The sequence below is a fragment of the Lottia gigantea genome (assembly GCF_000327385.1).
Source record: "Lottia gigantea unplaced genomic scaffold LOTGIsca_111, whole genome shotgun sequence".
NCBI classification, from domain to species: domain Eukaryota; kingdom Metazoa; phylum Mollusca; class Gastropoda; family Lottiidae; genus Lottia; species Lottia gigantea.
The window spans coordinates 782,972-810,948 of record NW_008707025.1 but is presented as its reverse complement, the minus strand read 5'-3'; the positions used below and the strand labels follow the sequence as shown (position 1 = coordinate 810,948).

Genomic DNA, 27,977 nt, shown 5'->3' with positions numbered 1-27,977 from the left:
AATCTTTTTGTCATTTGCTTGTATATGTCTAACAAATGTTGGTTGTCAGTTGTAATCTAAGTCAGCACTTAGTCCGGTGACTTTAAATATGACATCTTTCTCCAGCTTTAAATTAAGGAAACCTGTGGCTATAGACCACATAACACCTGATACAATCCCTGGTAAGATGGCTTCAGAGTATATTCTGGGTTTGTTCTTCATTATTAGACAATATATTAGAAAATAAACTGTACTTGCAATATATATCCCACAAAATGTTGCAAATACATAATCTAGAGCTGAAAATACAAATGACATGTTAGATTTAGCATTCAGTTCTGTTCCAATGGCGCTATATTTAACAAATCAAAGAGTTTTATGTAAAACCTATTTCTTGATAACAATAATGAATTGTGGGATATAAGCAGGTAAGGCAACATATTTCGCAACTAACTTTGAGTTTCATTATCACATTTTACACACTTCAATTGGTTCAAAATAATGTCATTAGAATGGGACTCCATTAGAAAACTGTTAGATTACAAAAAATATCAAAAAAAAAAAAAAAATTGTTAGCAATTCTAATTAGATTGGTCTTAGAAAGATGAAATTACTTACAATCGGTACTACTGCCAGGTATAGCATACTGAACATGTAATGATGGAGAAAATAAATTTCCATAACATAAACCAGATACCAGAGATAATACAACACCCCTATACAAATAAAATACCAGATAATCAACTAAAAATACTCAAAAATAATCATTATTTCTGGGGGCTAAATTTTTCATGTTATGGAAAAGCAGAGACCAAGAATTTGCTTTCGAGGACTGGACTCTTGCACAAATTATTTGTTAATTTCAAAGCACCAGGTACATAAATAAAGTTTAGTTCTATCAGCCCGAGAGAGTTTAATCCTTTTAAGTCCTTAGTGCTGAACTAGTAAGTAGAAAATTGTTAAAAATAGATGAAAGTCATATCAAAACATGTTTCACTTACGTAATGAACTTGCCTTTTGGTGACAAAGTATCTATAAAAGTTACATCTTCTGCAGCCTATAAACATTAAAATAATATCCTTTACATTCTGCATTAGGTGAACAATTTAGTAATGGTATAATTCAGTTAGTGGGGAATTAGGTCAAATACTAGCAAGATAACATACTGGGTTATAATCCCAGAAGTACTGGCAGTTGCATCAGAATATTTCTTTCCTTAGGGAGGGATTGAACCCATGGTGCCTTATCACCTAGCGGGTGAAAATCCAACTTGCTACTACTGACTGTGCTATTACACTGCCAAAAACAAAATAGAAGCTAATTTGTCATCAAATCAATCAGAAAGCAAAATTCTAGATATACTTACTTTTTTCTGACTTCTATTAGAAGAAGTTAATATGACATCTTGAGAATTAGTGTAGGGACCATGTAATGTACCATCCATTGGAGACTAAAGTACAAACAATTCTTGTTATAGAATAAATTTAGATCTAAACAGTGTGTGTGTGTTTTTTTTTTTAATATTAGAAATGCACTGTCACTAAAGCTTAGTGTTTCATGATGTTTCATATTATAGAAGCCTTGATAGTGAGGCCATATACTGTTAATCATTTCTGTAATCACAGGAGACACAGATATTTGACAGAAAATAGGAATCAAGCAAATATAAGCTATAAATTCCAAAATATACATAAAAGATAGCTTGCCTGGCAAAGTAACAAATGCCCACTACCAGCTGTCAGCCTGGCAAAGTAACAAATGCCCACTACCAGCTGTCAGCCTGGCAAAGTAACTAATGTCCACTACCAGCTGTCAGCCTGGCAAAGTAACAAATGCCCACTACCAGCTGTCAGCCTGGCAAAGTAACAAATGTCCACTACCAGCTGTCAGCCTGGCAAAGTAACAAATGTCCACTACCAGCTGTCAGACTGGCAAAGTAACAAATGTCAACTACCAGCTGTCAGAAATAATAATTCTTTAGCTGCTTGAAAATTAACTTTTAAATAATCTTAAAAATATTTATAAGTCAAGGCAAAATCTCAAAAACAGTTCATCAAATTATCATGAAATTCAAACATGAACAAGGTCTCATTGCATACACAAGGGCAATAACTCTGAAACCTTTAATCCTATTATTATCAATTTTGAACTTGACCGAGATCTCATCAATATATATACATACATACCAAGTTTAATCGAGATTGGATAAAAATTGTAGCTTTTACGAGGTCAAGGACAATAACTCTGAAACCATTCATCTGATTATTACTTATCTCGAACTTGACAGAGATATCATCAATATTTACATGCATACCAAGTTTATCAAGATCAGATAAAAACTGTAGCTTCTATCATGTCTAGAAATGCTCATGGACAGACAAACTGAAAAAGCTGTAGAACCTCTTTTTGTTGTCTCTCTAGGGTTTACTTACTGAATTAATTAATCTCTCTCTTTCACTATCTGTTGGTTGTTCAATCACTAGCTCTGTACTTTGTGCACTCACTTCACTTTTAACAAAAATATAAATAAAGGCACTGGAAAACCAAATATTAATAGAAACTATTAAAAGTAAAAAAGTAAATTTTATTTATTATATCCATATTTATATATAAGCTTTATAAAAAAGGGCAGTCTTATTTTTTATCAACCAGAAATTTTAATTTTAAAACCGATTTAAATCATACACAAAAAATAATATTTCAAAGATGTTCTATTTACTAATATGTATATCCTGATCATACTGAATTTATTTTAATAAGGTTAATAAAAAACGAAGTGTACTAATTATTTAGTAAGCATTTTTTCATAGTTATGCTTAAAGTACATAAGTTTTCCAACACCAACCAAAAAAATCATAGGGATTGTAAAAAAAACCTTTAAGATTAATGGCAGGAATTTTTCAGTTTAAATTTTCAGATGAGGTAAGGGATACACATCCCTAGATTTTGATCTATAGTTTTCATTAATTTGAGCACCTAATTTTTCCAACCTACTAAAAAAAATCATAATGCCCCTATAAAATGGGTAGAGTTAAGGCAGTAATAAATGACAAAATTACCTACCTACTACCTGCAATAACAACTCCGGCATAATTCATAGCAGTATTAGCTAATACAGCTTTCTTAGTATCAAACAAACCAAATCTAAAACCAGATATACAGATAATTAGGTTCTGTATACAGTGAAACCCCTGTAAACCACTGAATCATTTTTTAATACATAGGAGATAAACAAATTACCTCAAAAATGACCCCTTACAGAAAGGGTGTACTATATTCAGTATAATTTACTTTGAGTAGTTAAATGGATTGTAAAGAGGTTTTCTAGCCTTTTATGTGAATCAGGGACACCTTTGACTTCTATTTGGGACAGTGGTGGAGCCAGGTTTACGTCGGAAGGAGGCAAAATATCTGAGATTGCCCAAAATTTAGTTAGGACATTTTTGACGAATCAAGGCTAACTTGATTTACCAAATGTTCGCCTCACCAGCTATTTTATCAAAAATAAGGATATATAGCACTCTGATTTGCACGAATATCATACTACTCTTCCATTCCATCATCTTGTAAGGGGAGATAACATATATTTATGTACATATACATTATGTTATTGTGGTCTGGCTGTATAACGATTCTCTTTAGGAGCTACATCATTTCCAGTTAACTCTGTCTGGAATTGCAAAAATCATACGAATTGGAAAAAAAAAAAAAACTTTTTACAAAAAGATATGAAATAAAATAGCCATTCAACTTACTTTCCTGTAGCCCAACCAGCTATCAGATTAGTTGTTGCCCATATACATAATCCTAATCCTAAACCAATAGTTTTTATAATTGGAACCACACATATATTACCTTAATATAATAGAGAACATGTTTTTACAACAAAATGTATCTTACATTCTTATTGTCCGAGTAACTTGTTTTGGGAATGGGAATATCAGCCTCACAATAGTACTGTTAGTCTAAGAATGCCTTTGTGTTGATAAAACTATAATATTTTGTAAGTTTACATTGAAAAGGACTTATCAAGTAATGAGCAAATTCAAGAAATCTTATGATATTTACCTGTAGCCCATATAGCCCCACCAAGCAAACAAATAGGATAAAACGTAGATGGTCTGATGGCTTGTAACACTAACCCAGATGCTAATATTGCACTGCATAAAATCCACTGGAAAAACATTCCTGTATTAAAAAAAAAACAAACATATGACATATATATTTCTAATGAGTAAAAAAACTCTCATAATAGACAGCACTTTAAGTTTCCATTTCATTTATAGATTTATCTTCATTTAAGCATAGATTGTCTGATGTCCGATTTTGGAAAGTGCTATATATATTGTATTGGCAGATAGTGTGCGTTAGATCATTGACTGGACCTTTACAATATGAAGTTGGGTAATTTCACATTTTTTATCGTCACAGACCTATACTCAGAGGCTATTTTCAACAAGAACAAAGAGTCAAAGGGACAAGTGTGGCAAATATTGTATTTTACAAAAAATCAAAATTGATTGAACAATTACTGAAACATTCCAGTTCCACTTACCATCCCCTGTTTCATACTTCTTCACTGGTACAAAATTACTTCCATAAAATATAACAGCCACACCAGCACAGATAAAACCAACATATTCTGGATATACTGGACTATTATCTGGTAGAACCGTTGAGTTAGTGGTTGGTGTATACATTGTGGTAGTATTATACATATCAAACAAATTCATATAGTCAGCCATAGTGAATTATTAACACAGCAGACTAAACTCAAGTTTTACTTTGTTGGTTCTGCAACAAACAAAACAGTATTTAAAACTTCAATGTGGCGGAGAAAAATTGGAGCTAAACCTGCACCTCAAGTAACACTAAGTAAAATCATTTTAAGATATTTCTGCTTTTTGGGTTGAGATATCCTGTTTGACTACTGACACTGTCTGTAGTTTATGCTTATCAACAATTTATGCAATGATTCAATGATAGTTTACTCTCTGACTACAATGTTTTCTGAATTGAATTTTGACAATCATTTTCCTATGAATTGTAACACGCCTACCAACTACAAAATACTAATAAGAGTCTTAGATTGCCTTTGAGTTGATGAAAATGTTAACCACTGGAAAAATATGAATTGTTTTTAATCATATTATCACTCATCACTGACATCAGTTCATCATGAATTCAGTTAACATTGATTATTGAAATTTGGTAAAAATCGTAACTAACAGTAATCCATTAACGTAAACAATTTGTCATGTGACTTCATTCAGTGCTATTTGTTTTTATCAACATATTCGGTGCGTCACAAAAATCACAAAAATTAAACTGAAAAGTTTGTTGAAGCGCAGAATTATAATTTGAAAGTTGTGAACAGTATGTCTGTTTAAGTTTGAAAAATCTTGAATACAACATCAACTATTTTTAAAGAAGCAGAGTGTTGTAGGCTACCAGAGCTTAGATGAAACGTCTATATGTATAAATTGAGACATGCCACATGGTATAGCCTAATTTTTAACGTAATTAATTAGGCCTATGACCAAGCCACAGAAAAATGATTTATGACCGTCGAGACATAATATAACTTACTAATTAATCCGGTTAAGATTTAATTATGACGGCTGATTTTCGATTAAATGCTTTCCTATCAACAGATCCTCTGGTATCACGAACGATATCCAAATGAAATAGTCGGGGTTATTTAATAATTGTGATAACAATTGTGAGATAACCAGATAAGTGAAATGATGTCAAGGATCTTTACTCGTGCATATCTTGAACCATAAAAAGCGCCTAAGAGGTATTAGTGAGTCAATCCATAGAGTTAAAAATCTATAGAAAGAATTAAAAATTCAGGCTTCTTTATTTGGACATTCCAATAAAGTTATATATGTATATTTCCGACATTTCGGGCTAACCGATGGGAATCAGGACCGGTCGGACCGTTACCGTTTCGGCCCACTCATTACACTACCAACTCGGATCGTTACTGTGTCGGACCTATACCGATTCGGCCCACTATTTTTTATTTTAATCGGACCAAGTCTTAATTAACAATACTCAACCAATTATTAGGTATTAATTATCACTTTGATGTGAATTGTTCAATGAGATTAGTTAAGGGATTAGACGATTTGTATTCAACAGTTCAAAGTTGAAAGATTTAACTGTGGTACCGTTCCAGTGTCAGAACTGTACGACTCCTATACCCTCAGCCTCCCATTCCCGATATCAAAGCAAGCAGAAGGTGAAATGAGTACCAGCCAACTATTAAAATAACCAAAATAATTAAACAGCCCTTTTCAGGGACATCTAAACGGCCCTTTTCAGGGCCACCAAACTCTCTCAAAAGAGTGAATGAGTCCAATATATTTTTTTGAAAAAAAAATTTAATATATATAAAACACGGTCATTATAATGGCCGCCATATGCATTGTCTTTTAACATTGTTCTGAGTCGGTAAGGTATTGGTCCAAATTTATAAAAAAATGTGATCCGAGTCTGTCGTAAAAATTACTTCGAGTCACTAAGGTATTGGTCCAAGTCTAGTGGGCCTAGTCGGTAGTGAGAAAAAAAACCTTGGTCCGAGTCGGTAGTGAGAAAAATATCATTGGTCCGAGTTGGTTATAAACATTTTTTTTTAGGTCCGAACCAGTAATGGTCCGACACGGTAATGGTCCGACCGGTCATACATTCAACTGCGACTCAGTGATCTTGTCAGAAATCCTATTGTATACCGAATGATATCGTACCATCTTTTTGGTTTTTAATTTGAAGAGCTTTATTTTTTTTAAGAATATCAACGCATGATCTTGATAGTATTTGCCTGAAAATTAGTCTATTATTCACCTAATTGCAAATAGGCTACTTAAAATTTGAAAAGTGATTGTATACAATTTGTATACATTTTGTTTATGATAGTATATTAACGAGCTCTATAGAACTGTAAGGGAAGTTACTCTCTTTTCGAAACTAGTGGAATACTTCCTTATCTAAAAATAACATTATAAAGAAAGATGAAGATGTCTTAATCGTCCACGGAGATCATGGTTAAGTCACGAATTTGTCAACAATCTGTGATATTACTGTGCTGTTTTGTATTAGTGCAGTGTCTAGGGCCTATATCTGGTTTCTATGCAGCTGTAGCTGCTGTGAGCTCAGGTGTTTTCTCAGGGTATAGATATATAAAAAGTCAGTTTACTGAATGTTGTGACGACTATTGGCTTTTGAAAAACACTACAGGTAAAAACTGCAACAGCTATGTTTTCTTTTCATAAACCTTTCAATCCTGCAATGGGTTATACAATGGGTGCTCGGTCAACTCAGAGATAATTTTTGTTGGTCAACTCGGTATTTGAGACAAAATTTTATTGATTAACTTGGAGACAAAATGCAACTCGATGACAATATTTGCCGAGTCAACTCAAAGACATAAATATAATCCTATCCATTTCCTTATTCAGCACAATTTATGACTTAGATGCTATTTTTAGTAGCAATTATGCCTCCATTGTTTTTGAGCCTATACCGCTTATTTTGTTTGAAATTGTTCAATTACGCTTGGATTTGGCTCTTAATGAAATGGTTCACTACCCAAACTATGTTTAATAAAGTTCCTATCGTATTGAAAATAAAACCACCACAAATTTATAATGAGTAAAGCAAAACAATGTTACTAAGATATCACCTTTATTTCAATAATATATCTCCACGTTAACTCATGGTTGTCTCTGAGTTAACTGTCTCAGAGTTGACATGTCACCAAGATGACTGGTATTCCTGCAATTTATGATAGTTTTGGCACCTCTGAAACTTTAACCATATAAGCCTTACATGTGTAATACTAAAATTAAAAGATAGGCTTGTGAATTGAACTTATCATAATTATTTACCATTTAGAGATTGTTGACTTCTTGAAAACAGAACTTTGTTATCCCACTATTTCCAGTTAACCTAGCTGTAAATGTCTAGGCCTACAGATAAACCAGGAAAGATAAATGCCTAAGGTGGTGTCAACAGAACCTTCTCCTGTAGAAGATAAATATAAACAACATACTACTGTATTTTCAGGCTTACAAAATGAATTACAAAATAAATTGTTTGGTCAGCATTTAGTTTTAAAAGCAGTGGTCAATCATGTTAGAGCTCACATTGAAAATAAACATCCACCAAAAGCTTTGGCTCTGTCCTTCCATGGTGGAACTGGTACTGGTAAAAATTATGTCAGTAAAATGATAGCTGAACATTTGTATAAACAGGGAATGAAAAGTAAATTTGTTCATTTGATATCAGCTACTAAAGAATTTCCTCATGAAGAAATGGTTCATTTTTACAAGGTTAAGTGTATTAATATCTGATAGCTAAGATGGTTTTTCCTAAATAGAAATTCTTTTCTAGCAAAATCGTGTAGCTTCTCTATGTGCACAGGCACCATGACTTAATTCCCTATGAGCTTATGACTGAAAATGCTTGAATATGAATAAATTTTGGGGGTTCCTGGATGTCCAAGTTGTAAATTGATATATTTTGCTTACCTAAATTGCAAATATTGCTTAGAATTAAAGGCTAATTTTGTGAGGAAAATGAGAAACAGCTTTTATATGTTGTTTTAAGACCTTCGCTAATCCGTGTTTGCTATAAAAGCAAGAATAGAGCTTTGTGGAAAGTGAGATCTTGTATTCTTTTTTATTATAACTCAATTATTAGGGTATTCTCTTAGCCTAAAAGGACATTTTTATACCCAATTGATTGTTTTGTATTTTACAGGACCAGTTAAGAAATTGGATAGAGACTAATATATCAGTATGTAGTAGATCATTGTTTATTTTTGATGAAATGGATAAAATGCCAGCTGGATTATTGGACACCATTAAACCATATTTAGATTATTATGAACAGATAGGTGGTACAGATTATAGAAATGCTATCTTTTTATTTCTCAGGTAAAGTTGTATTTAAGGTTGAAGTAAAGCATAGCAGCTTCAAAACCAGGGCTGTTGATTTGGCTGTATTTTTCGGACATGGTTGACAGACCAGCTAAAATGTCCGTTTTTGGCAAGGATCTGTTGAACATCAAGTATAGGTTGAATAAATGTTACCATCAGTTGAATGATTAACAAGTGACTAAATACTACTTAGTTTTCTAAATGTCTGTTTAATCTGATGAAGAGAACCCCTCCTGAATGATTGATATAAAGCCCCAAATCATTTATTAATCATCCACATGTTTATTGTAGTAATACAGCTGGAAGAGATATTATAAACTTTACTTACAATAAATGGACAGACGGTATTCCTAGAGATAATATCAAACTGAAAGAAATAGAAAATATTATAATCAAATCTACTGTCAACACTATAACACAAAGTAAGTTCATTTTCTCTGGCTTTTCCAGTCAATTCATGTGTTTTTGATCTGAAAGGTAATGGTTAAAGGTTTTCTAAACTTTCTATGTGTGTTGGGGACACTGATATCATTGATTTTGCACAATTCTGGTAAAGTAAGCTATTATTACATAAGGATCTTGGCTATTGTAATATCATGAATGCAACAAACATGAATTAAAGGCCATGGTTCACCATTTTGGGGGTTAATTAGAGTCTTTATAGGAGTATTTGGATTTTTTATAAAAAGTTTTCATTATCAAAAACGTTGTAAATCATACCTGAAAATATTTCTAAAGTATGCTATTTATATCTTTGTATCTTCTTGATCAAACTGAATTTGTTTTAAAAGGGTTGACTAAAATGGAGAGAGTACTAATTAATTTAGCAGTTTGACCAAGTTTCGGTGATAATGACTCAATATTACTAGAATTATTTAGAACATATAGGAGACATATTACTACAATAAGGCGTTTATTTTACCCAAATCCTTACAGTAGTTTTCTAACAGCTTCTAAAAAGGATAACGAATTATAAAACTTACGTATTGGTTTTAAATATTTACGGATGGATTCTATTAGTTAAAACTTTCAGATATGTTAAAGGGCATATTTGTCTAGATTTTGTATAGTTTTCACCAATTTAAGCAAAAACAATTTTTTTTTTCCAAAAAAGCAGAATGTCCCTTTAATATAATTATGTCAATAGTCTTCAGAACTTTTTAAACTGTACCAAATTCTTTCAGATATACCTGGAACTAGAAAATTTAAACCTCTATTTTTCTATTCAATATTTTTTTTTTTCAAAAGGAAATTGTCATTTCAACTCTCAAATGCAGACATGCATGGATTTGAAGGCTCAAGTTTTGACGATATTACTGATTAGCTTTAATAAAAGATTCCTGATTGGTGAACCAGATGGTAAAGCTGTCCCTTTAAACACATACACATTTATAATCTTGTTTTTGTTTACAGGAGGTTTATGGCACAGTGAGTTAATAACCAAACATCTAATAACAGCTTACTTACCATTCTTACCATTAGAAAAATCTCATATAATGGAGTGTATTAAAGATGCTATGGTACTGCGAAAGCATTATTCTGACAAAGATCGGTATAGAATTCCTGGAGATCTTATAAAAGAAGTGCTTAATGAACTCACCTATTTCCCAGAACATGAGCAAATATTTTCCATCACTGGTTGTAAAAGGGTCATGGAAAAGGTAGACTATGTAATGCTTCAGTAATCACTGAGGTTTTCTGTAATGCTTCAGCATTCACTGAGGTTTACTATAATTTCAGTATTCACTGAGGTTTACTATAATTTCAGTATTCACTGAGGGTTACTATAATTTCAGTCACTGAGGTTTACTGTAATTTCAGTATTCACTGAGGTTTTATGTAATGCTTCAGTAATCACTAAGGTTTCTTGTATCAACAATTAAATGAGTTGATTTGGAATTAATCATACATTTCTCTGTGAACACGAATTGGGCCCTGGGCTTTATTTTCTCCCTTTTTGAAAAACCAAAATATTTATTTTAGCTTGACGTGGACTCTGCAAACAACAAAATCTATATCTATGTATCAATTTATATGATGTAAACAATCAAGGATTCTCTTCAAGGGACAAAACAGGAATAATGGTCATTATAAATGACAATTCGGAGTTTTGGCCATTGTTCCCAAAGTTCAGAAAATTCTAAGGTGCACTTTGCATGAATTGTGGTACGTGTGAATTTAATGTGTTGAAAAAGGAATAGTGAAATGAAATATTTATACATGTAAAACAAATCATGGAATGAATAATATTTTTTGTTACGCTTGTTTTCTGTTAATGTAGACATTTTATTAACCATGGTGCACTGTCTATTAGAAGGATTACTATGGCCTTCAGTACAATTTTCTTTCTGTAGAATATTGAATATTGAATGTTAAACTGATATAAATATGCAATGGTAACATTATTTGTTTTGTTCACTATAATTTAATCTGTTAAATGAATGGTAATCGGTGAAATTTATCAATGAAATATTGAATTATTTTGTAGCCCTTCATTATGTGCATTAGAAGTATAAATGTATATTTTTTGGTTAAATGAAATGAAAAAGTGTTTTCTGCAGTTATTTTGTTACTAATAGAAGAAATGATTGTCATCAAACATGAAGTTCCAAAATCATCCCCCCCCCCCCAAAAAAAAAACCGCCCTAACCCCAACCAATCTCAAAAGGGAGATTATTTGGTGAATGCCTATACCTTTATCTTTCCACCATGCAGAAGCTTACCAACAGATCTGAATGTAGACTTGATATTGATAAGGTATCTATATTGGTTGAATTGTAAGAATATTCAAGAGTTAATGTCCTTGACATCTGTCTGGAGTATGAACTTCGGAAAAAAAAACTTGTGCTATAATGTATTCCCTTATAAAAAAAAGGTACCTCCAATCGTAGAGTTTCAACCCTAATGAACGCCTCGATTGACTTGATGTTGAGTTAAAAAAAACAATCGTAAGTATCAAAAATATTACGAAACTATATGGATTAAAAGTAACCCCGAGTAACTCTTCAACTACTTTCGCCTCATGTAAGTATCTTCAATTTTCAGAAAATTAGTCTGTTTGTGTTAAAGCCACTATTCTCAGAGTAAACCCATGTTCAGTATCCACAATGTGGTTAAATTATTGCTAAAAGAACGTGTTAGATGTGGATAATCATCACACAGTTGCTACAGTAACATGTTAGATGTGGATAATCATCATACAGTTGCTAAAGTAACATGTTAGATGTGGATAATCATCACACAGTTGCTAAAGTAACATGTTAGATGTGGATAATCATCATACAGTTGCTAAAGTAACATGTTAGATGTGGATAATCATCACACAGTTGCTAAAGTAACATGTTAGATGTGGATAATCATCATACAGTTGCTAAAGTAACATGTTAGACGTGGATAATCATCACACAGTTGCTAAAGTAACATGTTAGATGTGGATAATCATCATACAGTTGCTAAAGTAACATGTTAGATGGATAATCATCACACAGTTGCTAAAGTAACATGTTAGATGTGGATAATCATCATACAGTTGCTAAAGGAAAATGTTAGATGGATAATCATCGTTCCGTTACTAAAGGATCCTACCGCTGCTTAAGAACCATGTAAATCGTACCCCTGCTGAAAGATCATGAGAGATCCCCATGCACAGGAAAAATGGCACTTTTTTCTGTGTCCAGAAATATATGGATTATATATGAATATATATCCTATATACAAAAGACCTTTCCTTTCCCATACACAAAACCTTTTCAAGACCGGCTGATCACGACTAAACGAGGAAATTGAATGCGAAAGTAGCATTATTTGTTTCAGGGGTGTTCGTTCTAGTTTGCAAAAGATTATATATATGGATTAAAAGATTATATGGTGTTGGATGTTATAGAAAATACTCTCTTGTAGAAGATTAAATACACTATAACTGGTTTCGAGAAATCGTCATTGTTAGCCTATGCACAATATATTGATATTTATTACCTATATAGGGTTATCTATTGCCGACAAAGACAGGGTGCTCTACATGTATATTATAATCTAATGCAATGTCGAACTCTGACGTCTGTGACTGTCTAAGAGTTTTGTTAGTAATACTAATTTTCATAATATTGATTGTTCTAGTGTTATCTGGAGGCTTTTTAATATTTTCTTATTTCCGAAATCCCAGTGAAAAGTGTGATGATACATGGTTGCTAAGAAATACGTCAGGTTAGTAACATTAGGACTTTGGACTTAGCCCTTATCATTCACACAGTTCAAGTTTTTTTCGTGTGATATTTCTCAGCTCAAAATTTCAACTTGGTTTACGCTTTTGTGCATACAGTCTAGGAATTATCAGAATAAGATATTATATTATCATGGAACTCATAGACCTATTGTTTCAATTATCATGGTTCAAGGACCAACCGGTTATAACCGGATTCCGTAATTATCATCAAGAAATGATTACATATCAAGTATAAATAAACCCCTGGATATAAGTAGATATCACATCAGTTATAAATAAACCTCTGAATATAACTGAATTTGATGGCAATTATGAAGAACCTTTGATAGTTAGTTGAATCCATGTCAATCATAAAGGAACCTTTGATTATAACTAGATTCCATGTCAATTATAAAGGAACCTTTGATTATACCTAGATTCTATGTCAATTATAAATGAACCTTTGATTATAACTAGATTCCATGTCAATAATAAAAGAAAATTTGATTATACCTAGATTTCATGTCAATCATAAAGAGACCTCTTATAATAATTAGATTTCATTTCAATCATAAAGAAACCTCCGATTATACCTAGATTTCATGTCAATTATAAAGAAACATCTGAATATAATTTGATTACATGTCAATCATAAAGGAACCTCCGATTAAACCTAGATTTCATGTCAATCGTGAATAAACTTTGATTATACATAGATCTCATGTCAATTATAAAGAAACCTCTGATTATACCCAGATTCCGTGTCAATTAGAAAATAAAAACTTCTGCTTTTACCTAGATTTCATGTAAATTAGAAAAAATCTCTGATTATACCTAGATTTCATGTAAATTATAAAGAAACATCTGAATATAACTGGAATTCGTGTCAGTTATAAAGAAACTTCTGATTATAACTAGATTTCATGTCAATTATGAAGAAACCTTTGATTATAACTAGATTTCATGTAAATTTTAAAGAAACCTCTAAATATCTGAATTTTGTGTGAATTATAAAGAAACATCTGAATATAACTGGAATTCGTGTCAGTTATAAAGAAACCTCTAATTATAACTAGATTTCATGTCAATTATAAAAAAAACCTTTGATTATAACTAGATTTCATGTAAATTTTAAAGAAACCACTGAATATAACCGGATTTTGTGTGAATTATAAAGAAACATCTGAATATAACTTGAATTCGTGTCAGTTATAAAGAAACCTCTGATTATAACTAGATTACATGTCAATTATAAAGTAACCTTTGATTATAACTAGGTTTCATGTCAATTTTAAAGAAACCTCTAAATATAACTGGATTTTTGTGTCAATTATAAAGAAACACCTGATTATAACTAGATTCCATATCAATTATAAAGAAACCTCTGATTATAACTAGATTCCATGTCAATTATAAAGAAACCTCTGATTATAACTACATTTCATGTCAATTAAAAAGAAACCTTTGATTATAACTAGATTCCATTTCAATTATAAAGAAACCTCTGATTATAACTAGATTCCATATCAATTATAAAGAAACCTCTGATTATAACTAGCTTCCATGTCAATTATAAAGAAACATCTGATTATAACTAGATTCCATATCAATTATAAAGAAACCTCTAATTATAACTAGATTCCATGTCAATTATAAAGAAACATCTGATTATAACTAGATTCCATATCAATTTTAAAGAAACCTCTGAATATAACTAGATTCCATATCAATTATAAAGAAACCTCTGATTACAACTAGATTCCATGTCAATTATAAAAACCTTTGATTATAACTAGATTTCATATCAATTATAAAGAAACCTTAATTTATAACTAAATTTCATGTAAATTTTAAAGAAACCTCTGAATATAACTAGATTTTGTGTCAATTATGAAGAAACATCTGAATATAACTGGAATTCGTATCTGTTATAAAGAAACCGCTGATTATAACTAGATTCCATATCAATTATAAAGAAACCTTTGATTATAACTAGATTTCATGTAAATTTTAAAGAAACCTCTGAACATAACTGGATTTTGTGTCAACTATAAAAAAAAACACTGATTATATATAACTAGATCCATATCAATTACAAAGAAATCCCTGATAATAATTAGATTCTGCGTGAAGTTTAAAGAAACCCTTGATTATAACTGAATATAGTGTCAAAAGAAACCTTTGATCAAAACTGAATTTCGAGTCAATCATAAAGAAACCCCTGATTCTAATAACATGGACGATCCCTCAATTGCAAGGTTTGCTGACTATTTAACCGAACAGTGGTTTGAAAGAGAAGACATACATAATTATTTGGAACCATTTTCACACTGTAGGTCCACGAATCATGTTCAGGGGTGGCACCCTGATAAAATCTGAACAAGCAATGACACAAGTGACCATCAGTCTGGTGGTAAGAAATGCCCCAAAAAGAGACAGTATCACCAATTGGAGCATGGAGTATGCAGATGCTGTCTCCCATCTTGTTGGCTTGTAATGATGTGTAAATGATTTAAAATTAATAAATGAAAATAAATAAAATATCACCTCATTAGTAGAATTTTATTTGGCCTAATCCGACTAATCCGTATAACCCAACTAATCAGGATTAGAAAAATTTAATGCCGGGAAAATGAGAACACCTCGAAGGAATACTCTACATATTCTATGATTTATATTATAAACCCTGTATTCTTTAACAATGTTAAAAGTAAGTCTTTTTTTTTGCAGGCTTACAAACAGTGTTACAAGATAAACTGTATGGCCAACATTTAGTTCTGAGAGCAGTAGTCAATCATGTTAGAGCTCACTTTGAAAATAAACATCCACCAAAAGCTTTGACTCTGTCCTTTCATGGTGGAATTGGCACTGGTAAAAGTTATACTGCTAAAATTATCGCCGACCATTTATTTAAAGGTGGAATGACCAGCCCATTTGTTCATTTGATATCAGCTTCTAAAGAGTTTCGCAGGAAAGATATGATTGACGTGTATCGGGTCAGTTGATTTTCAATCTCTTAAATTTACTTTCAACGATATAAAACCGAAATTTACCGTGCATTTAAATAAACCTTGACACCAATGTATTGCCAAACTTTTATGTTGGATTTCGAGTTTCGTTTTGCTATTTGGACAGTTCGTACTTGTTTTCATCATATAGTGCTTAAATCGACTGTTAATCCCTTATTTATTTTATAGGATCAGATCCACAATTGGATAGAGACTAATATATCAGTATGTAGTAGATCATTGTTTATTTTTGATGAAATGGATAAAATGCCAGCTGGATTATTGGACACCATTAAACCATATTTAGATTTTTATCAACAGATAGGTGGTATAGATTATAGAAAAGCTACGTTTCTGTTTCTAAGGTAAAGTTATTACCTATTTTGTCTTCATTAACAACAAATAGAGGTATGTTTCTCAAGGTCTTAGTTTGCCATTTCAGGGGATTGATTTGGGTTATAATCACTTAAATTATACCTCAAAATAGAAATTCTCTCTCTATTTCTGTATATGTCAAGTAAAGGCGAGTCGTCATTTTAACATTCAAACGCAGATAATTCTTGAAACACGTAGATTTGAAGGCTCAGAAGTTGAACTGTGAACAATATTTATGATTAGATTATCTCAAGAATTCCACTCTCTGAGACTATAGGGTACGATTGGTCAAAAGAGCAGTGAATCTGTCACTTCAAGGTCATTTATGAAATTCCTTGGAAAAGACGACAATTAAGTCCTATAGTTACTTGATTTCAATTCTTTGTTTAAATTACAGCAATTCCGCAGGTAGACAAATAACGGATTTTACCTATAAACAATTGAAGAGTAATGTTTCCAGAGAATCCATCAAACTGAAAGACATGCAGAATATCATTCTAAACCAAATTGGTAACGAAGGTAAATCATATGTATATTTAAAGGGGAACAGTCGGCATTTTCGGGGATTGATTTGGGTCTTTATTGAGCTTGAATAGTCTGAAGAAGTACTAAAACGCACGAATATCGCACAATCCCTTCAAATATACTTCGAACTATAAATTTCACTGTCTATTCCTATACGTCATGTGTTTTCTATAAAATAGGGCATAGTCTCACTAAAATTCGAGTCGAATTTTTAACTTTCAAACGTCAATAATTATGGATACACATGGATTTGAAGGCTCAAATTTCGACAATGAGCTGTGAACACTATCACTAATAATGTAAGCTAAAAAAAATCCTGTTTCTGAAACTAATGTATAATTGGTCCAACGGATAGTGAATGTGCTCCTTTAATTGTATTAAAATGCACTGTTCTCTCGATGATACCACTTTAAATAATGATATGTACCAAATAGTTTGGGGAGAAAATCTAAAAATTTTGGCACATTTAAGGTTATCCCCCATCTTTTTTTTTAATCTATCAAATATACAAAGGGTTCGTGTATTTCATATACTTATTCAGATACAACTGCGCCTGCATATAATATACGGTCACATTTATATTATAAGTAAACTCATTGTTAGAAACATAACATAAGACCACAACTAACATGACATTTTCTTTTTTCCAGATATATCTCGCTTTCAAATTATAATACCATTTTTACCATTAGAAAAAAGACACGTAAAAAGATGCATTCAAGACGCGATGGAGGCTCGAGAATATTTTATTTCAGAAAGTATCGTTCAAGAAGTGATGGATGAAATTGTCTTTTATCCACAAGATGAAAAGATTTTTACAGTTACCGGTTGCAAGAAGGTTTCGGATAAAATGGAATACGTGATGTTTAGTTAAAGGGGTTGTAAAGGGGTTTCTTAAATTTATGAGTATCGGAGACACTACAAGCATCAATTTGCACCATTACAATCTCCAGATAGACTTCTGTTGGTCTTGCAGTTGGGCTCAAATTACTAGTCACTTTCCTCTAATCTGCTAATAATTCATAATCATATATATTTTCGAGTAACCACAGATATCTGACTGAAAATTGAAATGTTACAAATTATACACAAAATAAATTTAGCAAAACCTCTTTAACCAAAATAGTCCGAGAAACTCTGATCCGATCTGCAGGCTGTGAAATAGCTATCAACCGCCTAGGGGAGGATTTGAGAGAAATATACCATTTTCGTGATAGATTGAAATTAGTCTGTGAATAGTTTAGTACGCTTGTATATTGTCCAAGTCTATCAAAAGGCAAATTGAATATTATTTTTTTAGAAATACAAAAAATCACCGAGTGAGAGGTTACCCACGAAGGGTGAGCTTTCTTACACCAAAATTGCATGGTTATCTTTGAGCCTATCCCTTCCGACGAGCCATCCATTATAATATGTCAAAGTTTGTAAGGTAAGGTCAAAGTGATTTTTCACCTAAAATGATATTTTGTACTTTTTTAAAAAAAAATATTGTTATTTTTGAATGATATATATTTTTCTCAGTAATTATATTCTGTTGTCCTTGATTTCATGTAAAAGTCGGAAGTGATTTTTTTGTGTTTAATAAATATTTTTGTTTAGTGATTATTGTGCCTGTCTAGAACAGTTTATTATATGAAATGTTTGTTCTTCTTCCATTAAAGGGATTATACAGAGGTCTTCAAGATATTGTTAAGATATGCTTCATCACATAAGGCCCTTCGCGATTAGTGACGTCATCAAGCACTTATAGTTTTAGTGGAATTGCAGGAACCACAGACGTTTGATTGAACGTTGTCCGGGTGTAAATTGATGTAATTGTGTCCCCGATACACATACCAATTTTAGGAAACCTCTTCACAATTCCTTTTAAGTGCAGTTCACAATCTGGTATTATTGAACTTTTTCGGTAAATCCATTTCTTCCAGAATTTAAGCTTCACAAAACTAATGTTTGAAACAAAAATTACAAACGTATATTATACAGTGATCAATATTACTTTCCCTATTGAAAAACCCTATGACAGTGCCTTCTGTTGAATAGTGACTAGATGCTTTACAATATTAACTGGTTTCTTTTCACCTCCCTAATCCCTTTATCTGTTGGGTGTGCATGCCATGAACATAGAAAATTGTCTCGTCCTAGCACAAAGGAGTTTAGTTCGCCATCCAATCTACCTTAGTCTCAGCAACGGAAGCTTAGCTTATCAATAATAGTTTTTACAGCTCACAGTTGAAATTTGAGTCTTCAAATCCATGTGTGTCAAGAATTATCCGAGTTTGAAAGTAAAGATGACTGTCTTTCCTTAAGCTATATATAGAGATATAAGTCAAATCGGGTATTTTGAAAGGAATTGTGCGATTTTTGTACATTTCTAGTATTTAACACCCAAATCAACCCCCGAAAATGGCGAAGCTGTCCCTTTAAACTTTGACTCTACAACTTTAACAACATCACTTTTCATTTATTCAGATAAGTAAATTTCAATGAAAAATGTTTAATATCTATAGGATAATTCACAATATGAAGGCAAAAAAGATACAAAAATTACACAATCTTTCCAAATATGTACATACATTTACTCAGAGTATAATCTGTATTATACAAATAAATTAATATACAAAATAATCTATAAACAGGGAAATGTTAACAAAAAAAGCAAACAAAATTGATATCATTTACATCATGTAATTCAACAGGTTTAGTTTTAACAAACGTAAATAAAATAAAGTCTTGTTTTATTTTAAATATTTTCATTTCTAAAGATGTACCTCGAAAAAGATGAATTTTCTAAATCCATGTATAAATATAATTTAAAATCAGGCCAAAAGGCACACATGTATGGTAATTAAGTCTATTCAAGGCATGATCTAGTGGCTCAAATAGATAGTGGGGGGCCTGTGGATTTTTTTTTAACACATGCTCTTCTACATTTTTTAGACATGTTATAGACTTGATTCTTAATTCTCGTCCAAAATTCATGTGGAAGTAAACATGAGATTTGGAATTAAGTTACAGCCACATTTTTTTTTTTATTTTTTTTTTTTTAAACAAAATTGTTATGAAACAAAGCAAATGGAAAAGATCCTATACACAACCAAAATAAATTAATCATTCAGTAAAATAAAAACAATGAAAACACAAAATGAAATATAATAATAATTTAATTGAACACAAACTTCATCTTAAAACACAAAAATGATTAAATAACTGGAATTTCATTTATATTTTGTACACTTTCTTTCATATCTATTAATGTTTTCCTACAAGTTTGAACTGATTTCTTATCACCCAAGACTTCATACATTCTCTGGGCTTCATTTATTAAACTAACTCTATCAGACATACTGGATACTAATTCTTCTGGTAGATGTCGTCCAGCCATTAATAAAGCTGTAGCTTGTTCCCTTTCTGGTACATCACTATCATCTGATGAAGATTCTAGAGGACAAAAAGATTAAAATGAAATGCTGTATAAGATACAACCCCACTTATAATCTGATTGATTCATAAAAATCTGATATTTTCCTCAGGTTACAATGAATTAATGTTTTTGGATCCATTAATTTTATGGATTTATCAGATTATAGATGCATTTTGGTGTACAGTTATGAAACCTTCTGATATACATTATTGACCAAGTTTAAGAATTTAAATATAATGATCATTCTAAGAGGTAACATTGTTTTAACCTCCGAAAGATTTATTCTCTGCTAGGCAGGGCTAGAAGGCTGTTAACAATGTTGGGTTATGATCCATAATTGTTTTTTTGTGTCAAATATGTGTTTAAATTAAAATTTTGTGCACCGTTTCAGACACATGAAAATATGCCATCATGTAAATTAGAGATCAAAGCCAGGTTATCTACATCAATTTGCTAATATTCTTATTTGTTTTATGAGCGCCGATTTTTTCAAATGCCAAAATCAAAGCAAGAAATTAGTGTGTTATGTACAATGATACATACCATCTAAATCAACTTTAACTCTACGTCTAATACTACAATCTAACAGCTGTTGTGTTCTAGCTGGACTAGCACCAGCCATCATTCTACCTGTAGCTTCATGTAAAAACACCTACAATATATAATCATATAGTTTAGAAATAATTTTTTAGCATTTTCAATAATAGAGGTCTTGTTGGTACACAGTCACATTGTGTCAAACATGAATATTGAAAACAATTGAATTTACTTTTCAATCTAAGACTATCAGTGCTGCCTGGACCCTAGTGTATTCAAATTCACCTAAATATAATTGCAAAATGCACCAACAAGACTGCAGGTGATATCACACAAGGGGGTCATTAATGAAAAGAAAATCCACTTGTTCTATCAAAGGATAGAGTTAGGGCTGGATATCATATTTCTTATGATAGTTTTGTAACAAAAAATCCCCAAAATTTAAGTGTAATTAAAAATCATATATGTTTCCTATATTAAGATTGTTGTTCAAATTCTGGAGATGATCTTACCTGACAAAACTTGATGATTTATCAAGAAAATAACCATTTTTGAACCAATATTACTATCAATGTAAGTTCCTATACCAGCATTTATTGTTACCGGTAAATCACCAAACCCTTCTATAAATCAATATGATTATCCACTAACCTTAGATAAAGCTGTTTTCATAGTTTGTGCTAACTTTCGTAAGCTAGCTAGATCTTGTTGAAAAGCTATTAATTCTGTTTGTGTGGCTGTACAAGATGTATCTTCATGATTTAAATGATTTAATTCCCAAATTTCAGTTCTTGTTGTCAATAACCAATCACATAATAACAACTGTAAACCCTACAAAATAAAATATATACTTAATGTATAAAGCATTATAAATATTAAAACTGATATATAAACATCCTCAGATAGTGAGAATATTTTATCTCTGGACATCAGAAATTTTGGAGATTGAAAATATTTCAAGGACCTCTCTAGAAGAGTAATATTTTTGTTATCAAATGAGATAATGACTGTATAGGTGATAGTTTCAATCGTAATGTTTGCACTGCAGATGCATTGCATAATTTATAACAAATGCAATGCAACTACAATGCACCATCACAACTGCTTAGTTCGGTCTCGTTTCATTTTTGTTGGATTATTTTAAGCAATCATTAGGTAAAACTAACATGCAAAGTATTGTTTTTTTTATTTTTTATTATAGAATAAATGAAGTTTACATGCGACTGTTCTGATCCAAATGGAGTGAAGAAAGAAGATGGGCAACACCTTGCAGTGTGCATGAGGGAAATTTGCAAAGAGAAAAGAAGATCTCAAAGTGCACATACAATAAATACACAAATCATTTAAAAGCTATTCTTTCAGAATTCAACTATTTAAGCCCAAACATGTACCCACCTTAATTATATGAGTATTTTCCGATACGTAAGTTAATTTTAAACTTTCTCTGAGTAATCTACCAGCTCTATCACATTGTCTAATACAAGATTTACCATTCACTGTATCTGGTTGCAATATTAGTGATTTCCTAGCTTTATACGCAAATAATACAGCTTTAGGTAGTGGATCACTAGTGGATAAAAAAGAAATATAACTCCAGTAAAAACAAATTAAATAACCTTTTGTTATTTTGAAATTTTTAAAAATTGGATAAATCCAGATAAAAATAAAGAATCAGATTAGTAGACATAACTTAATTCAAATAAATATTTGAGACTGTCCAATCAGATGAATGATGTCACGTTTACCAGAAACTTGGTCCTGTTTCAAAAACTCTTTAATAAGAATTTGTTTTACATTGAGAAATACCAAAGGCACAAAAAGATTTTAATCGTAATAAAGACTGAAGAAATCATGAAATTATGCTTTATACTTACTCTAGATTTTGCAGACGCTTTGGAAACACATCCAATACAGAGTAATATCTGGATGCATTTTCATCATCACCCATCAGCCAATAATAGGCTACACAGACAATACCAGACCACCATTTTGCTGTTTCATCAAATGCTGTAATCAAACAAATAGGTTTGAAAAACACATCTAATCCAACCAAATCAGAAAATTAACAAGTATCAGCACAATCACAATGTCAAACTATTACAAACTCTGTCTTATACCTTGACATCATTGCTTGACATCATGAGAGGAGTATCATCAAAAATGCCATAACATCAGGAATGACTGTATAGAACAACAAAGACACTCTTGAAGTGATGTCTATTTTCAATTCTGAAGCTAAGTTTGAGCCCTATTAACTGGTAAAGCAAGTTTTCAAACGAAAGGACCCTTTAATTTGCAGAGGGCTGTAAGAATATACTAAAATCTAAACTAAAAAGTTTCTTACCAATTGCTTGGCTGATATCATTGATTGTATCTTTACTACCACGTTCTATAGAACATTCTTCTAATAACTGAGCATACTGCATGGTGTCTGATAAATGACCAGGTCGGCCAGGTACTTTAGGTGAAACCAAGGAATATAATGCTTTCTCAAATAATTCTTCTTTATAAGCTTGACATACACGCATCAGAGGGTCAACTGAAATAAACAAAGAAAATTTCTGTGCAACTCTCCTCTCATTAGGTTGAAGGAGGGTTCAATGCTACCTTAGAGCAACAGAATTTCAAAGATTTTCAACCAGTGACTGATTTCCTTTGAAGCAAAAATTTGAACTCTGTTTGTGAACCAAACATTAAAACTATCTTACTATATTCACACAAAAAAAGCTTACTTTGTTCAATGTGACTGGATAATATGGTATCTTGTGACTTCAAAGACCAGTCTGAATCAATAAAGAATCTATGACCTTCTGGTTGACATAACCATTGTATACTTGCTGGTATTTCATCATTGCGTCCAGCACAAACATGTCTAGCACGACTCAAAAAATATCTCTGTAAAAAAAAAATGAAAATGTTTAATATATCATGTGCTATTCAGGTTAGATTATGTTTTGGTAGAATTGTAAAGAATACTTAAGGGTTATGAGAGGATCAATGGCAATTTTAACATTGGCAATGACCATATTTTAAAAATATTTTTTAAATACAATGTCCATATTTCTAAAATATTCTTTTTAAATACAATGTCCATATTTTCAAAAATATTTTTTTTAAATACAATGTCCATATTTTTTAAAATATTTTTTTTTAAATACAATGTCCATATTTTTTAAAATATTTTTTTTTAAATACAATGTCCATATTTTTTTTTAAGTACAATAGCCATATTTCAGAAAGTGAGGTACATGAGATATACAGATTATCAAGGTACAAAATAAGTTACTTACAGCCATAAACATAATTCTATTGGTGAAGGCATTTCGAACTTGTAGTGCTGTGGTACAATATATCTCAGCTAATTCCATTCTTGACAGACTATCTTTAGCTGCTTCTGCCATATTTACAGATGATATAGATAGGTTTAAACCCCACCAGACACCACGCTGAGAGTGACCTAGTAACAAATGAATTAACTTATTAGTGATTATTTTAATTCTTAAACGCCACATGCAGTTTGCCACCCTTGACATTTCTGTGCCCCTCCACCTAATGACTGAACATTTGAGAGGGAGAAGGCAGCTCTGCTCAATTTTTTCCCTTGAACTACAAGATTTGGAAATCCAGGAAAAATGACAAGTAATATTACACAATTAAATTTACTGAAACAATTTGATATTTCTAGTTTTGCCAAACAGGAATTATGAAAGATGAAATGATCTGATGTTAATCTCTAACTTAAAAATTTGACAGTCTTTTCTTCCACCATTTTCTTTCCATGCAGACCAGACAGTTGCTGTATCTTCGTTTAGAAAAGGGATAATTGTAAAATTAAATTTACTCACCACTAAGATGTAACTGATTTAGTTTATGGTAAGACCAAGCGGCATGTTTAGCAGATGTTTTAATGTCTTCTGCACTGGATCTTTTTATCAATCCTCCTGCTTTACCACATAGCCATTTACCCAGGTAGAATCTATGTAACAATTGTCTAAAACTCTGCCATAATAAACTAGAGATTATATCTAATTTAGATGTAGGTAATGGTCGACCCAATGATAGTAAACATAGTCTTAATTGGCTATTAGCACCAGAGTAGTCTCCCTGTAATGAAAAAGAGGTCAAAATGAGTATTTAGTTTTAAATGAAATGGGTTTTTTACTTCCAACTAGCCTTTTTCTGTTAATATAAACAATGCCATATAAATTTTTCAAGAACAATGCTATACAGAGTACAATGGGTTATACATTCCATTAGGTCAGGAGCATTAAGCTTCTAGATCTCATTTCCAGCTATCAAGCAAATGTTGTGCACAGTCTGTAGCACCTATAGCTGACATGACTACACAACCCATGAATTGGAGGCAAAATCCTTTGGCTTATCAAATTGTAACCATTTCTTAATGCAGCTCTTTTCCATGGTCTTTGTGTGTTAGATTTGGCTACTCTGAATATTTACCAAAGCAAACATTCTTGAACGTCTAAATCATGCCTCACTACCACAAACACTTACCCTGGATATATCAACATCAGCTTGTTTGCGATGGCGCCAATATGAGACAGTAGCACTACTTTCTTTAGTTGTTACTGGTTCCCCGAATACAAATAACTTCGCTAGTACACCAACTACTATAATACCATTCACTAGCCACATAAATAATGTAGGCATCATCCAGTCATACCAACTTATACTGTCTATAGATTACATAAAATAATTAGTATCAGATATCGTAATGTTTTAATCAAACAAGTTTTCAATTGGAGTCTATTTACGAGATTTTACCAATCAAAGCCTGTTGTCTATTATCCGTTTCTTTATAACGATGACAAATTGTGGAATAGCAAAAATGACAGACTCTTTGCACTAATATACCAGAATTCAGTAGTTTTTTTCAGGACACACTATGATTAGTTGATAATACCGCAATAGAACCGGAATATGGTAGAAAACTTGATAGATTACAATGGAGAATAATATCAGAAAAAAAAGAAGCTGTAATTCTGATTGAAATGTAATAAGCCTACCTGAATCTGTACTTTGTAAAGTTCTTCCAACATGACCCGATTCAGATGAAAAACTGGATCCAGGTCCACTTTTAAAGAAGGAATTAAATGGATTGAAGGCTAGAATGGCAAACATAAACATACAGAGAGCCATTCTAGAACGATCCATCATGCCTGATGAATGCATATCAAAACTGTCATCCATACTGTTATCCATAGGGGATCCTAAAAAATAATATAACATTTGGTATTTGATATTCTCAAAAGCACAATTCTTGCTGGATTTTGACAAAACTTATGGCATTATTCATTATAAAAGCATCTAAAACACTGGGATTCTGTAGAACAATCAGAGCACTGGAGACTTGACCATTTTTTATAAGGATAAAAATTTAGGTTCATGACAATCCTTTAACCAGCTGGTCCTTGGTCAAACCTCTCGACATTGATCTTTCCAAGATAGTAAAGACCTATTTACAGCTTGGTTGACTAGATTTCTGAGGGAAGATGACTATCGAAGGTCACCAGACTTTGCACTGAGCTATACCACCATCTGCTTAACATAACTGATACATCTGTCCTTAGTGACATTGCAAAGAAGCATGTACAAGTCTAGAACATATCTTTTGTATCCTTCAAAGAATTAAAATTTCAATAAAAATCTAAATTACAATATTTACCTGGACCATCATCAAAACCAGGACTATTAGGTGATGAATCACTGTCAAAACCTTGTGAACTATGTAGAGGTGAATTATGATCAGATGAAGGTGGTGTAAGTGGCATGGAAGGATCCACTAGATCATGAGGACTGGATAATAATTCTTCCAAATCTGAAGAACAAAATTTTAATTATATATCAGCAAAATGTCAGAGGAAAAACTGTTGATCAAAAGAAATTCGCACCATTAAAACTACAACACTGAAAAGGAAAAGACTCAGCAATAACTGTTTTGATTTTCAAGCATCATCATTAAAAAGCTAAGAAGTTATATAATAAGGACATTTGATCAATTTCAGCAAAAAAGGACACAAAAATTCTGCTTACTCTGTTTGTTAGCTGCAAGTTTCAAGGTCATATTTTCTTGTTTTAATCTGGTATTAACATTTTGTAGATATCGAACATAATCAATGGCTTTTCTTAAAATAGCAGATTTATTCAACTGAAAAAAAAAAAGATATTGACTATTAGCCACTTTTTTAAAAAAAATTGTGTAATTCTAAATTGATTTTTCATTTTCAGATTCAGGTTTTTTTTTCTAAGGTCTCTCAGAAAATATGTGTAAATTTTTATTTCAATTGTGAAATATTTGTTATAAAATGGAATCAGCATTATCTTATTAGGTGTTCTTGATAAACAATCTTTTATGTTACATTTGTTCACATAACTTTTGAGCCATGATCTCAGAACAAAATTCTCAACAAAAAGATTCTCTCACCTTAGCCTCTTTTCCAGCAACTAGGTCTTTCAGCTCAATAATTTTATCATTAATACTAAGTCGATATCTTTTCTCAATAGCATTATGGGCAGTCCTCTTCTCTCCCTTACCCTTCATTTTTGGTACTGTATTGAGTCTGTTGATAGGTACCTTGTCATTGTCGACTACTTGTACCGGAATACTAGTTAATATGGTATTACCACCACTGGTGACTATAGTTTGTAATGGTGAGGATAATGTTGGTGGTGATATGGTCGCTGGTGTATTGGTGATGGTGACAACATTTGATGTTGTTGATGCCACATTGTCATGGTTATTGCCTACTTTGATTCCAACAGGATTCTGTAACAAGAGCTGAAAAAAATCGAATGAAGATGAATTGAATATTTATATAAAAAAATCTTGAGCTTGAAAATTCATGTACCAGGAAGCTTAAATTTTTAAGCCAAGTTCTTCAATTCTATTTTCAAACTATTATGGAGGTATTAAAGAAAGGTCAATTAAGCTCACCTGTTGAAGTTGTTGTACACTTATAGCATTACTA

General features: G+C 31.7%; 4 protein-coding genes across 4 annotated transcripts; 2 read left to right on the top strand and 2 right to left on the bottom strand.

Annotated features, from left to right (window-relative positions):
* Nucleotides 1-45: 45 nt before the first annotated feature.
* On the bottom strand, nt 46-4,679 carry LOTGIDRAFT_137008 (hypothetical protein; the record flags this gene model as incomplete). The annotated part of the gene is made up of 9 exons (XM_009047416.1): nt 46-278; nt 598-695; nt 981-1,036; nt 1,168-1,275; nt 2,460-2,514; nt 3,043-3,123; nt 3,735-3,834; nt 4,048-4,167; nt 4,535-4,679. 9 exons carry the CDS (start codon nt 4,677-4,679, stop codon nt 46-48), a joined length of 996 nt encoding a protein of 331 aa, XP_009045664.1.
* A 3,297-nt stretch (nt 4,680-7,976) lies between these two features.
* Nucleotides 7,977-11,520, top strand: LOTGIDRAFT_224215 (hypothetical protein; the record flags this gene model as incomplete). Its single annotated transcript, XM_009047415.1, has 4 exons — nt 7,977-8,315; nt 8,746-8,921; nt 9,216-9,346; nt 10,338-11,520. 4 exons carry the CDS (start codon nt 7,977-7,979, stop codon nt 10,607-10,609), a joined length of 918 nt encoding a protein of 305 aa, XP_009045663.1. The 3' UTR covers nt 10,610-11,520.
* Nucleotides 11,521-15,360: 3,840 nt separating this feature from the next.
* Nucleotides 15,361-17,907, top strand: LOTGIDRAFT_171221 (hypothetical protein; the record flags this gene model as incomplete). Its single annotated transcript, XM_009047414.1, has 5 exons — nt 15,361-15,457; nt 15,856-16,121; nt 16,323-16,498; nt 16,906-17,027; nt 17,684-17,907. The coding sequence occupies 5 exons, from the start codon at nt 15,361-15,363 to the stop codon at nt 17,905-17,907; spliced, it is 885 nt and encodes a 294-aa protein (XP_009045662.1).
* Nucleotides 17,908-19,476: 1,569 nt separating this feature from the next.
* Nucleotides 19,477-27,661, bottom strand: LOTGIDRAFT_224211 (hypothetical protein). Its single transcript, XM_009047413.1, has 14 exons — nt 27,434-27,661; nt 27,043-27,157; nt 26,675-26,827; nt 26,016-26,219; nt 25,504-25,685; nt 24,837-25,095; nt 24,282-24,448; nt 23,724-23,886; nt 23,336-23,530; nt 22,866-22,998; nt 22,387-22,558; nt 21,643-21,822; nt 20,998-21,106; nt 19,477-20,471 (listed from the first exon to the last, which is right to left on the bottom strand). Exons 1-14 carry the CDS (start codon nt 27,548-27,550, stop codon nt 20,233-20,235), a joined length of 2,388 nt encoding a protein of 795 aa, XP_009045661.1. The 5' UTR covers nt 27,551-27,661; the 3' UTR covers nt 19,477-20,232.
* Between the last annotated feature and the right edge of the window lie 316 nt (nt 27,662-27,977).